General features: G+C 35.6%; 1 protein-coding gene across 12 annotated transcripts in view; it reads left to right on the forward strand.

The window, feature by feature from the left end:
* The window catches only part of slc35h1 (solute carrier family 35 member H1), an 80,656-nt gene extending 68,116 nt beyond the window's left edge, over positions 1 to 12,540 (forward strand). For 7 of the 12 annotated variants that reach the window (XM_073938084.1, XM_073938083.1, XM_073938081.1 and 4 more), the window contains 16 exons: positions 2,041 to 2,150; positions 2,456 to 2,614; positions 3,197 to 3,274; positions 3,381 to 3,467; positions 3,575 to 3,628; positions 6,556 to 6,651; positions 6,741 to 6,794; positions 6,882 to 6,935; positions 7,016 to 7,069; positions 7,152 to 7,223; positions 8,038 to 8,073; positions 8,163 to 8,229; positions 8,363 to 8,551; positions 8,646 to 8,723; positions 10,148 to 10,303; positions 11,074 to 12,540. In XM_073938084.1, coding sequence (XP_073794185.1) covers positions 2,041 to 2,150; positions 2,456 to 2,614; positions 3,197 to 3,274; positions 3,381 to 3,467; positions 3,575 to 3,628; positions 6,556 to 6,651; positions 6,741 to 6,794; positions 6,882 to 6,935; positions 7,016 to 7,069; positions 7,152 to 7,223; positions 8,038 to 8,073; positions 8,163 to 8,229; positions 8,363 to 8,551; positions 8,646 to 8,723; positions 10,148 to 10,303; positions 11,074 to 11,102 — 1,373 coding nt within the window. In that variant the 3' untranslated portion in view covers positions 11,103 to 12,540. The remainder of the gene's footprint in view (positions 1 to 2,040; positions 2,151 to 2,455; positions 2,615 to 3,196; positions 3,275 to 3,380; positions 3,468 to 3,574; positions 3,629 to 6,555; positions 6,652 to 6,740; positions 6,795 to 6,881; positions 6,936 to 7,015; positions 7,070 to 7,151; positions 7,224 to 8,037; positions 8,074 to 8,162; positions 8,230 to 8,362; positions 8,552 to 8,645; positions 8,724 to 10,147; positions 10,304 to 11,073) is intronic. The other 5 variants (XM_073938087.1, XM_073938089.1, XM_073938088.1 and 2 more) reach the window with 1 other exon arrangement.
* The last annotated feature ends 1,041 nt before the right edge of the window (positions 12,541 to 13,581 follow it).

Consider the following 13,581-nt stretch of genomic DNA (forward strand, 5'->3'; position numbering starts at 1 on the left):
TTTTTATTTTCGAGTGAACTGTCCCTTTAAGCCTTAAAATTGCATTTAAGATTTTAAATGAACATTTTAAATTTTCACATATTCATTGCACTACATTGCACTGATTCACTTATTTGAACTGTACATACCCACTGCACATGGACATTTGTAATTATGTACGCACCCACTGTACATATACATTTGTAATTATGTTTATCTGTCTGCACACTTCTGATTATTAATAGCAACCTTAACATATATTAATTTATTGTAAATCTCTGTTCATAGCTAATACAACCTGTAAATAATGGTAATAGTACATCCAACTGTAAATATGACCATAGTTTTTCTATAACTGCACTTTATAACTTATACCTGCTTATATACGTTGTCTTGTACTTGTACATGTGTAATGACAATAAAGTTGAATCTAATCTAATTGTGTAAACATACCAATTGAATTTAAAACATTCAGGTACAAGAAATGACAATGTTTGCAATAGGGCTACGCAATTAATTAAAGTATAATTTTGATTTTGATATTGGCATCTAATGACTACAGTTTGAAGAAACAATCAAGATAAAATACCTTCGTTCCTCCTTTAAGCACAATTTCACCTGGATATTAGTGTATTAGGTGTATTAATATTTATAAACACAGGAAAGAGCCTTCTTAGTTCACATGTGTCAAAGCCAGTTCCTGGAGGGCTGCAGCTCTGAGCAGTTTAGTTCCAACCCTGCTTTAACACACTTAGCTGTAGAAACACAGACACCTGTAGAACCAACCTGAAGGACTCAATTAGCCTGATCAGGTGTGTTTAATTAGGGTTGAAACTAAACAGTGCAGAGCCCTGCTTTAACTGGCTTTGAGACCTGTGTTCTAGCTTAATGGTCAAATTAAACACGCATAAATAGCCAAATACATGCAAACATTTGTCAAAATTTGGCACTCAGTGATTATTCATATAAACCCTTGTGTGTTGTGTAAAGATTTGAGAATGAAAATGTATGTGTCATAGTAAATTGGCCCCGTGCAGCTCCTAAAGTGACATCAGGCTATATTCCTGCTGCCATCTGTGTTCATCATTATTAATCAAACAAGAAAAGACTAGGACAGTGATTTGTTCTTGCCTTTTGTTGTTTGATTAATAATGATTCTTTTGGACTTTTGTAGATTTAATATGAAACAATGCCTAAAGGGAATACTTAATTTAACTGAAATATACTTGGCTTAAAAAAAAAACATTTGTAGGCATATCTTTTTGTTTCATTTTATTTGGCCTTTGCTTTTGTTTTTATTATTTTCAATACTTTTGAAATTTCCATGGTCTCTAAATTGTATATTGGGTGTAATAGCAACCATTTTTAGAGAAATATATTTACTAGTATCTATAATCTAAAATCTAAAATCCCTAGTTTTAACAAGGACGAACTGTATTTAATTTTTACAATGCAAAACAATGCTTTTCTTACTTAGATTTTTCATCTTGTTTCTAGTCCAAATATCAAACAATTTTTAAATCAAGAAGACTTTTCTAGGCAAGTAAAACATATTGTCTTGTTTTTTTTTAAAAAAATGGCAAAATTAAATAGGTTTTTCCTTTAAACAAACAAAATTATCTGCCAATGGGGTAAGCAAAATAATTTTTTTTTTTTTTTTTGCCTAGAAAATTCTTCTTCATTTAAGAATTTTTAGATATTTGGACTTGAAACAAGACGAAAATCTAAGTAAGGAAAGCTTTTTTAAGTGTACAGTGAAGATTATGCAGTGTTATTTTACATCTCTGTACCTGAAAACATTTAAACTCCCAAGTAAAACGTTAATCAGTTTTTATTTAGTTTGTTTCTTTTTTCCTATTTATTTATTTATGTTTTTATTTTGTTAATTTAATAAATATTTTATACAGATGCACTCCTCTACAAAATCAGTTATTCTTTTTAAACAGAGATATTCAAATCATCTGGTGAAATTGTTTTCATTTCAAAATATAAGTCTCTAAGTTGTTTTCTTTTCTAATGTCTCAAGTTCATGAGCTTTTCCTTCTTTGTTTTGTTATGTAGCTGAGAAGAAAGTTCTACTGTATTTCAGTCTAGACTATAAAGGAGAGATCCAGGAACTGACCTTTGACCAGCCACAAGTCCACTCAATTTTCTATGGCAGCTTTCATAAGGTTTGTGAGATTTATGTATTTTTTCTCTGAGAAATTGTTCAGCTGACCTTCCAAAATAATAATTTTTTTTTGATAATTTTTTTTTTTTTTGAATTTTTTTTTGATAATTTCGGCACATTTTAAAGCATTTATCTATCAGTTTTTGTCTTTACACTTACCAAAGTTGAAATCAGAATGTACATTTATATTTTTAAATGTAATTACTGCATAAAAGTTTAAGTTAAAAGGCTCAGTCAAATTTAAAAAAGAATCGAGATGCAGCTGCCACTGATTCATCTTTTCTCTTTGTCTGATTTGATTGGCAGATCCATTTATCGGTCAGTCAGGTGAGTGTGTCACTGTCTGTGGATTGCCAGCGGGTAGGAGAAAGACCCGCACGGCCCTTGGGAACCTTGCCCACTGATGGCTTTGAGATGCTGGGCAAACTAGTGAAGACACGTGGACCTCACAGCGGATCTGCTGCAGTAAGTCTCACTTTATGACCAGAAATAGACTGATCATGAAGTTCAAATACCAAAAAAAACAAAAAACAAAGAGTATATGAACACTGTCATTCAAAGGTGTTTTTAATCATTTTTTTGCCTATTATGCTTATTAAGACTGAATTTAGTGTGTTTGATATTAAAGATAATAAAATTGCAAACCATAATTCAAATCTAGCAATATTTGGTTACACTTTATTTTTTTAACTACTGAATAAAATTAGGATGAGGGCTAGGGATATGTGCATGTAATTATGCATAACTAATTGTAATTAATTACTATATTGAATATATATGTCACCTAATATTTAAAAATATGTATTCCTATGATGGCAAAATGTTCACCCCTAGTCTTTAGTGTCACGTCATCCTTCAGAAATCATTATAATATGCTGATTTGCTGCTCAACAAAGAAAAGTGTCTTATTCCTATGCTTAATGTTTTCATTTTTTTTCTTTGATAAATACTGTTCAAAAATTGTAACATTAACTTATAACTTTAAAGCTATGTCTTTGCTAAATAAATGTTCATATTGTATTCCTATTATATTGTATTCATCTCCAGTTTCAGCTGCAGTCCTTTGAGATTGTGTGCAACACTACTTGGGCGTCAGAAGACAGCTGCTGTGATCTGCCCTCACAGGTACACCAAAAGTTGTGCTGACATCTTAGTATGAATGACTTCATATAGTACATGATGCTGTAAAGCTGCTGCTGCTGAATTTTGAGTGTCACTCTCTGTCCTCTAGAGAGATGAGGAGAGCTGTCCGGCCCCTGCTTATGCCTGCACTTGCACCACAGATGTCCCAGGATCACCTGGAGACACTGGGCCATCTGTGAGGCTACAACTCTGCTTTTTAAAACTAGCATTAACATTATAGAAAGCTTGTATTGGTATAATTAGTGCTGTAATAATTATTGGTGTAATGATATGCTTGTTCAGGGGAAACCTGGTGTTCGTGGTGAGAAGGGGGAGAAGGGAGAGGTGGGACAAAAGGTAAGGCACAGAAATAAATTAGAATAAAATAGACATTTTGCTATAAATAAAATTATTATCAGATAGATTAAACAATATATAAAGGTTTAGGGGAAACTGTATTCAAATAACGAGCAGATGAGCTGTTTTTTAAATATTTGCTGCTTAGTTAAAGGGCCATGAAACCCCCTCGTTTTAGCAGGGTGTTTTCACACCTCTACTTTGGAAAATGTCAGAAAAGTGGGCTTGTCCAGCTCTGTTTAGGGGGGAGTGTCGGAGGAACTAAAGTGGGAGAGTGTGGGAGTGTATTTGGGCACGCGCGAGTTTCAGTCAAAATACTCACACACAGGAGAAAGTGATTTTAAAAAGTGTTTAACCTACATGGACATCTGTAGTGGAATTATTTGCCAAATATTAAATGGTGGACTTTAACTGCAGTTTGGCTCTTTCATTCAGGGAATTAATTCATGTTACGGGGCAATAGTTAACTTAGTTCGATACGAACAAACTGAATAAACAAAGAGCACTAGTCGCTCACTTAACAAATCTGTAGAGACAGGACAATCACCAGCAACTAGAGCCGCGTTTTTATGAAGAGAAGACTATAAGCGAATCCGATCTCAGCGTTTGCAGATGAGAACAGCTCTCAGGTAAACAATAATGGCTCCACACGTGAGTCTGAGCTCTCACAGAGAGAAAAAGAAATAGAAACTTAACGGCAGCATACTATAAAAGCAACACTTCATGCTTGTTTTGCCAACACAACGTGGCATCTATGTCGTGTAAACACAGTAATGAATATTAATGAAGTTGCACAATAGAGCGCGCTGATTGGTTTGAACCAAGCCTTACTCATGCATTAATGCAACACACTGTAAGACGTAATAAGACTCACTCTGGCACAGACGCCCAGTCTGCACGCTGGAATACAGGCTATTATGTCATGACCGTGACGCAGCTTCAAAAATTCGTTTCAAACAGGAAGTACGAATTTGCTTGAAATAACGCAAAAACAACCAATTTGCACTTTTTAGTGAAATATAGGTGTCTTAATAGTGTTTTTAGCAGTGTGGGACACATATACGACTGTCAACAGCTCAAAAAATGTGTTTTGGTGTTTCGTGACCCTTTAAAATTGCATTCAGATAAAAAAAGTTACATTAAATGTTTCTGCAAATATTCAAAATAGAACAAGATTTTTTTTAGTATATAGTATATATAGTATACACTCCTAATATTTATTAGGATGCTGTGCTTCACTTGTTTTTTCGGACATCCTTCTTGTGTGCAGAGATGTGTTTGATGCAGTGCTCACACTGACTACCACAGACTGTACTAGTGAGCATTTAAATCCAGCCGTGTCACTTTTTACATGTATGTCTCTGACTGAATTTTCAAGAGTTCACACTTAGCTGACGATTGGTTATAAGCAAGTTTGGCATGCTGGGTCCTTGAGCCCTTGGCTTCCTCCTGTTAGCAGGGCAAGAGGGTAGCTTTGAGCTCAGGTAGATCTCAACGACTTCCCCTTTTTGATAAGAGCTGATGACTAAAATGATTGCTATAAAGAGATATGCTGCTGAATGAGAATTTGACTGTAGTGCTGTATTTAGATTGTTCAGTTCACTTGTAGTGCATGTTTTTGGAATGTGGGAGGGAACCGGAGAACCTGGGGGAAACCCATGCGAGCACGGGAAGAACATGCTAACTTCGCACAAAAACTACAGCCGGCCTGTTAAAGCACTAGAACCGGTAGCGTACTTGCTGTGAGGCAACAGTGCTAACCGCTGGGCCACCGTGCCGCTCCATGAAGTGAAAGGTGGAGAAGTATGGGTGGATGGGTGGATTCTTCAAATCAGAGATGACTGTAATGAGAAACCCTGGCTCTTTATGGTAGGTTGGGAATCGTCTGATTGGTGGATCATACATAGTTAATGCAGGACCAGTCGTGTTCAATCATAATCACGAGATCCTCTCGAAATTAAGCTACGGTCACACTAGAGTTTGTGTATGTAAAATTCTGTCGTACGGCGCTGCGAAAAGGGGCGGGATTAAACAAGATTATTAGACATTAAAAAAAGCGAGCGATTGCTCCATGTATTAAGTTTCTGTTCAGAGAGGTCATGTTTTAATCCTCGGTTGGTCTCACGCAGTCAAGTGATGCGATTTCCCAGGTCAGAATTCACCAAGCTTGAGCTTTGCACCGCAGCAACCTTCGAAATTGATGCCTGACCGCGCGTTTCCCGTCTGACGCATTTGCGTGCTTATGAATGGAAGTCTATGGGAGGAAAAGCCCTGTGTGACCGCAGCTTAAGTTTATAAATGAATGACACTTATATTGATTTGGTGGCCTGCAATATCAAGCAATGATGGATAGCCATGTGTGTGCATAAGGATCTGTCACAATCTTCACAAAATCATGAACATACTTGGTCATACAAACAAGAGTAAACAATAGCTTGAGTGCAAGGTGATAAACTTGCGGCCACCTTTTAGATTTGAACTGTATATGTTCTGCATGTAAAACAAGGATTGTATTCAGAAATAAAAGTACCAGAGCTGTAACTTGGGCATTACTAAATCAAGAGGTATACATTTGTACTGGTACTTTACACGTACGTATAATACAAAAAATTTCAGAGTACATTTTTTTTTCTTTTTAGGTACAAATATGTACTATAAAAGTATATTTACTATAATGTATCAATATGGACCATTTATGTGTAAATGTGTACCTTTTGAAAGGGTACCACCCCAGTGACAGTTCTAATACCTTTATTTTGGAGAATGTACTAAAAGTTCTGTATCAAAACTGTCTGGTAGGAATTAATGTATTGTTTTACCTCTAGAACCTACAATCCTTCAGTTAACTACTAAGCCATACTGTCTGTTTAGAGTGCCTGTTATCTGTCTTGTTTATGTGTTTCTGTGCGTTCTCTGCATCTCTTTAGGGTGAGGTAGGCCCTCCTGGTAAATCAGGCCCTGAGGGTGGCTTTGGTGCTCTTGGACCTGCTGGTCCTCGTGGAATAGCTGTAATGGGTAAAATGGTAGGTTTACACTTGTTCTATAGAAACAAACAATCTAATGTGTATAAACATTTAAGATATACTCAGACCCTCTCTCTTTTCATTATAAGGGTCCACCAGGAGCAAGAGGAGAAAAAGGAGATATTGGAAGGCCTGGGAGTCAGGTGAGTTTTGGGTTAATGGCTATGACTGGTCATTTTAGGAATGTTTCTGCAGCAAGTCTAATTTTAGGCATATCTTTGTGTTTTAAGGGTTTACCAGGGCCTCCTGGTCAAAAAGGTGGAGAAGGCAATCCTGGTCCAAAGGCAAGTCTCTGTGTGGCTTTAGGCAGCCATTGTGTTTGAGATGTTCAGTCTGTCATTAATTTTTCTGTCTGTAAATGTAGGGCACTAGAGGAGTGGAGGGTAACATCGGACCCCCAGGCATTACAGGACCAAGAGTAAAAGCATTTTTGTTTTCATATAATATATGATTTGCATTTTGATTACATTTTTATTAACATCTTTGTCTACATTTTGTAGGGGTTACAGGGTATGCCTGGACATCCAGGACCAGTGGGAGACAGAGGACCACTCGGCCCTGTAGGGCCCACTGTGAGTAAAACTTTTGCTCTTTGGCCATGTGCAAAGTACACAGGTTTAGTAGATATAACTGCATTAAGAGAAATAGGACAACCCTTTAGACCATGCACTGGACACCCCAAACTATTTTTCCCATCTTTAAAATAGCAAAAGTGGGTTCGGACATGCCCTAAGTGCACTTAAGACCATGCACTTAGATCATTAAAATAGAGCCAAATGGCTTTTATTTACATGCAATTTTGCTAAGTTCACATGTTATATGAATTCATGTGCTTGTATTTTTTTGGCTTGGCGCATAAAAAAAAGACAAAAATATTGAGACCCACATCCTCAGACTGTATTAACCCCCTTAAAATGGATCCATTACTACACACTAGTTAGGACTAAAAATGTTGTTGCTGGAGATTTAAACTAAAACGTCAACAAAGGTGTCCTGTGTTGCCATGTCCAATCATTATCCACGCAAGCATCTTTACAGATAAGAGATGCTTTACTTTAGTAGTTTCTTAATTTTAAGATTTAATGCTATTATTAATTTAAACTAGCTTGTTGTAGGTTAAAACATTTGTGCTCTTTTGTTTTTCTAGCAAGATCTGGTAATACTGATAAAAACATCCCTCATTTATTGTGATGTCTTGCACTGTGAAAACAGAAGAAAGGGCCAGCCCTGATAAACAATTTAATGTTTCATCTAGCTGTTTATTTAGAAGGCTTCTGTACACACTGTACTGAATTTTGTGAAAGTAGTAGAGAATTTTTTGTTTATATAATTTTAAAAAATGATGTAGAAATTGGTAAATCACATGTTATTTTTCCCTTTTCAAAGGGTCTTCCTGGAAGTAAAGGTGAACGAGGAGAGAAGGTGTGTTACAAAATGGCATGTCTAAGGAATACAAACCTTAAAAGAGGTAGTTTTGTTTCGTTGGTTTTAATTCTCTTTCTGTTTATTAGGGCGAGCCACAGTCTCTTGCAATGATCTACCAGCTTGTTTCACAGGCCTGTGAAAAGCTTGTCCACAGTATGTACTACATTACCTACATCCATTTTAATTACAGTAAAGCAGAATTTAAAAGCATCTTTAAATGTAAATCTTGGCCTGAGTAAGAGCCCTTCAATTATCAATTGTGTTATCTTAATTAATTGTGTTCTAGATGAAGTGCTGAAGATGGATGCTTTTCTAAACGAGCTGAATCGGAAGCCAGTGCCCATCCAGGAGCCAGTAGCACCTCCCGGAGAGCCGGGCATACCAGGGGGAAGAGGGGCACCCGGACCCCGGGGCCCTCAGGGTCGACTGGGAAGCAGAGGGATGCCTGGGAAACCTGGTTATCCTGGAGAGCAAGGTAACCCTTGATACTTGCATTTCTTTGGAGATGCAGGCAAACTCTGATGGTTTTTTACTTGTATCATGTAAGTAATTCTGGGATTAACATCTAGGACGCAGAGGCATGGCTGGTGAGAAGGGCTCTCCCGGAGCAAATGCAGTGGGACCACAGGGAATGAAGGGTTTTGGAGGTAAAAATGTCTTGTATATCACATAGCTGTCTTCACTTTTTTATTTTTTATTATTAGTTTAACATTTTTAGATTTTCCTGTAACAAATGTGACAAAAACATTGCACATTTCTATCATCTTAATCTGTATTTTATCTCATTTTGTAACAAATTTCTTACCATATTTAAACAATATAGCGCTCAGATGCACAATTGCATTGTAGTAATATTGTTTGAAATGTTAAGTACAATTTTTATTTATTTTTTTATTTGTAAGTTTCTTTAAGTTTTAAGTCCTCTGCTAACCAAGACTGCATTTATTTGAAAATGAATTAATAAGTTAGTTATATTTGAAAAGCATGCTTTTGGGGCGATTCTGTGACTTATTTGGAATAAAAATAATATGTAATACTTCCATCCTGAATTGATATATTAATTTCTTCTTGTTTTTTATTATTATACTTTTTATTATTATTTTTATAAATGATTAGAAATGTAATGAAATATAATGAATTGTAGGATTACAAGAAAACGTGCTTTTCATTTACATCATTTAGCTTCTACACAATTAATGGCTCTCATGTAGAAAGCATTCATATGCACATTTGTCTAAGATCATACTCCAAAAATTCACAGAAATAATGAAATACACAAGCAAACAATAGTTCACTAAAAACATCTCTACTAAAAATTATTGAATGGTTTTGAAATGTTTTAAAATATAGTAACAATGTGAAACCCACATGCACACAAAATATTTTTTTTTATCTTATCACCATTACATACTGTATATACAGTATTCAGTATATAAAACATATTGTCAATACAAAATGTGGATTTCATTGATTTATTATGTATTAATTATTTTATGTATTTTGTATATAGTTACAAATTTTCTTAATACTGATAATTAAATCCATGTTCAATGTTTCTTTACATACATTCAGTTGCAAGTTTTCTTTAAATATACCTACACAGAAATACATTCTAGTTGACATCTAGTAATTGATAGATCTGTGATCTGTAATCAATGAAAGCTGTTTGGGTAGTCTATAGCAGGGGTGTCCAAACTCGTTCCTAGGGGGCAGGTGTCCTGCAGGTTTTAACTCCAACTTGCCTCAAAACTCCTGCCTGGATGTTTCTAGAAAGTCTAGTAAGAGCTTGATTAGCTAGCCCAAGTATCTCTGATTGGGGTTTGAACTAAACTTTTGCAGGACATCTGAACTCTAGGACCGAGTTTGGCCACCCCTGGTTTAAAGAATGGCACACGTCATTGCCCTTGCTCGAGAGTATCTCAACTGGGCATGTGCTGTTGAAAATGTTTTTCATCACTTGTTTTCCTGTCCATGAAGAATATCCACTCTTTTATTACTGAGTGAGACCTGATGTATTTCTAGTATTTTAAGTGCTAACTAAGTGTGCCTTCATTTATTTCCACTTCACCAGGACCTCCAGGTGAAGCTAAAATAGGGGAACCAGGTCCCAAAGGTGAGGATGGTAAAGCAGGACCTACAGGTATTCCTGGAGCTGCAGGTCAACAGGGAGAAATGGGACCCTCGGGTGTTTGTGACAGCAGTGGATGTTATCAAGGGCCTCCTGCAGGTGAAAAAAAAAGCTATCCCAGATATTATTAAAGGTCCAGTGAAGTGCTTTGAAATGTGCATTTTTATTAACAGTGTGACATAATCTCAACTGAAACAGGAACACAGGGCGGGACATAGAGTAGCCCCTTTTCCCCTTTTCAAAAACAGCCAATAGCATTTTGTTTGCATCATATCTCTGCTAATCAGAGCTGTTGAGCTCATGCTCATCAGACTCATGACAGAATATAATAGTAATACTGAGTCTGACTCACTCTTACTCTACGTTAAAATAGTTTTCTGCGTGATTTAAGTGGATTGAAGCGGTTCTCATCACATTAACATGAAAGCAGACTTCATGCACCCTAAAGGAAATCATATTTACGCTGTCTGTATCCCTATATGGTACTATTCACCAAGTAAAACTGGATTTTAAATCTTTGTTAAATCTCTTCAGATCTCTTGCTGAGTTTGTAGGTGTGTGTGTGAATAAATGACCAATTTCAGCAGCAACAAAAACGTCTTAAAGGGAGTGGGACATAGCAAATACTAGAGAGCTTTGATTGGTCAGATATAATGAAAAAATGAGATGACATCAAAAAATATCCATTGATTAATTTTGCAGACTTCTGTGATTATAATTTGATGATGTGATTTTTGTCAGTGATTTGGAGCAGACTAAATTACTAGATTATGTATGTTAAGACTAACATACTAATACTAACACCTACAAAACTTTGAAAACCATTCATGTTTGACCTGTGGGTGTAATGACTTGTTTTTATTTTCCAGAAGATCCATACCTCGGGTACCGTCCTTGAGTTGAGAAGTTACTGTTAGACTTGAGCACTGCCAGAATCCTCTCTCTCTCCTCAGACTTTGTAGAAAGACACTGTGAGACAGAACGGATGAAGAGATTCTGATGGACGTTGACTTTGAGCGAGCCTGTTGATGGACTCTTCTAACCGTATTTTCTCCAAGTGGAGGCTGATTTCGCCTCAATACACCCCTTCTGAGATCAGCAAAGCACTGATCATCCTTGAACATGTCAGTGTTCTTTAGAATTCAACCTGGACTGCTGCTACGAGACAACAGCAGATTCACAGGCTGAACATCATCTGCAGGAGCCCAGAGGAGCTCACAACACACACAAAGCTGTTTTTTTTTTTTTTTTTTACCTAGACTGGTATTTTGGTGTCCAGACAAGGAACCGGTGTGTTACTGAACATTACCAAAGATCCGCACTAAGAATGATTCTAATATTTTTCTTTGATGTATTTTATTGTATTTAATGCACTGTATGTGTTTTTATATGTAAGTTGTTGAAGGCTTGTTAATTTCAATGTTTTTCATTCCAGTTTCCTGAACTCCTCCTTTTGGGTTTTTGCATCAAGAATTGTTTTAAAATATGAAATAAGCAATATTGTGCAAAAGCAATACAGTTAAATAAGAAACACACTGTGATGTTATATTGTCTTTTTTAAGTATGCAGGAGTGCTGTCAATAGTATTTTATTGGATTATACTAAGTTGTGTTCTGTTTTTTATGCTAATACATTTTTATGTAAAACCTGTATAAAATGAAAACTGACTCACGTGAGATCTGTGCTTCTGTGACAAGGAAATGGCTCCAAATATCTGCAAAATTATAATGAAACCATCACATTAATCAGTATTTATAACAAAATGCTTTTTTCACAAGCAGTATGTCAGTGTGTAAGCAGCAGTGAAATCATTCAGCTCAAGTCAGATTATTTTCATGAAACTTTAAATGACGCCTTTATATTTTTAATACATTCATATGACTTGGACAAATACAAATAAACAAATAATTAAATTTAAAATATTAAATAAACAAAATGGCAAAAGAATAGTATATAGGAATGGTTTATTTATAGGAATATCATTTAATCCTTAATTGTCAGAGGGTGCTACTAGGAAACAATATTGCAAAGAATGACCATTTCCACTTTGTTGTATTCCCGAATGTGCCTTTAATTGGTTGATTACTTTCAAATGTTGTTTTTCAATTCACATCTTTGCAATATTTCCATGGTAGAAAACTAACAACTTGTAATTTCTTAAGGATGTCATTCCAATGGAAAGAGTCCGCACACAAATACCTTACAGAAATATGCTTGGTCAACATTTTGTAATTCTAATGGGTTGTGTTGTAAATGTGGACACTAGTCATCATTTACTCTTCCTCTGCTGTGATATTCTTTTATCTGTTAAACACAAAATAAAGTATCTTAAAGAATATTGGAATCCAGTAACTTCTGACTTAAATAGTTTTTTCACACTGTGGATTTCCTGGTTTGAAACCATTAAAAAAAAAGTGAGTAAATATTCTGTTGTGTGTTTGTGTGTGAAAACTCTTTCAACTAACTAGAAATGTAACATTTGTAGGCAAACTTCATGGTGTTTTGAGAAAGCCCAGTCTGAAAGTTTGGAGTAGTTTCGAAGTTTAAATAACTGAAGTAGTTTTTAAGAAGTTTGACAGTTGGCATAGTTAGATAACTACATGTTAGCATGTTTCTATCAATGCTAAGGTGTTACTAGGTGTTTGCTAGGGTTTTTAGGTGGTTGTTAGGGTGTTCTAAGTGGTTGCTAGGGTATTGCTAGATAGTTGCAACAATGTTCCGAGTGACTGCTGGCAGTTGCTAAAGTTACGCTAGGGTGTTCTGTTATAGTTAAGGCGTTGCTAGGCAGTTGTTCTGAGTGGTTACTAAGGCATTGCTAACATAAATTAGCATGGTTCTAGTATGAATTACCATGTTGCTGGCATGTTTCTAGTAACTAGCATGTTGTTTTGCAATGTTGCTAGCATATATTTTTCTAGTATAAGCTAGCGTGATTCTGGTATGAATTATGTTGCAAATGTTTATAATATAAGGATTAGTATGATTCTAGTAAGAATTGTATGTCGTTAGTATGTTTATAGATTAGTATGTTTCTAGTATGGATTAGTATGTTTTTAAGATTAGTATATATTTAGTACAGATTGCTATGTCGAAATATGTTTCTAGTATAGATTATGTTTCTAGTATGAATTGTCGTTAGTATGTTTCTAGTATATTGCTAGCATACATTGGTTTATTCTCATTATGTCTAATGTAAAGTCAATGGCAGATTTTTACAAAATAAGGCAATGGGACAGTTGCTACCGTACGGCTATAAGATGAAAAGGTGATCAGTGATTGTCAGATTGGTAGTCTGAGTTGAGCCTGTATGACAGTCTGGTGCAAAGTTACAAACTGGTCACAAACTTTGGTCCAATATTAAGTCAATGGGACTTTTT

The sequence above is a fragment of the Danio rerio genome, chromosome 23, assembly GCF_049306965.1.
Source record: "Danio rerio strain Tuebingen ecotype United States chromosome 23, GRCz12tu, whole genome shotgun sequence".
Classification (NCBI taxonomy): Eukaryota; Metazoa; Chordata; class Actinopteri; order Cypriniformes; family Danionidae; genus Danio; species Danio rerio.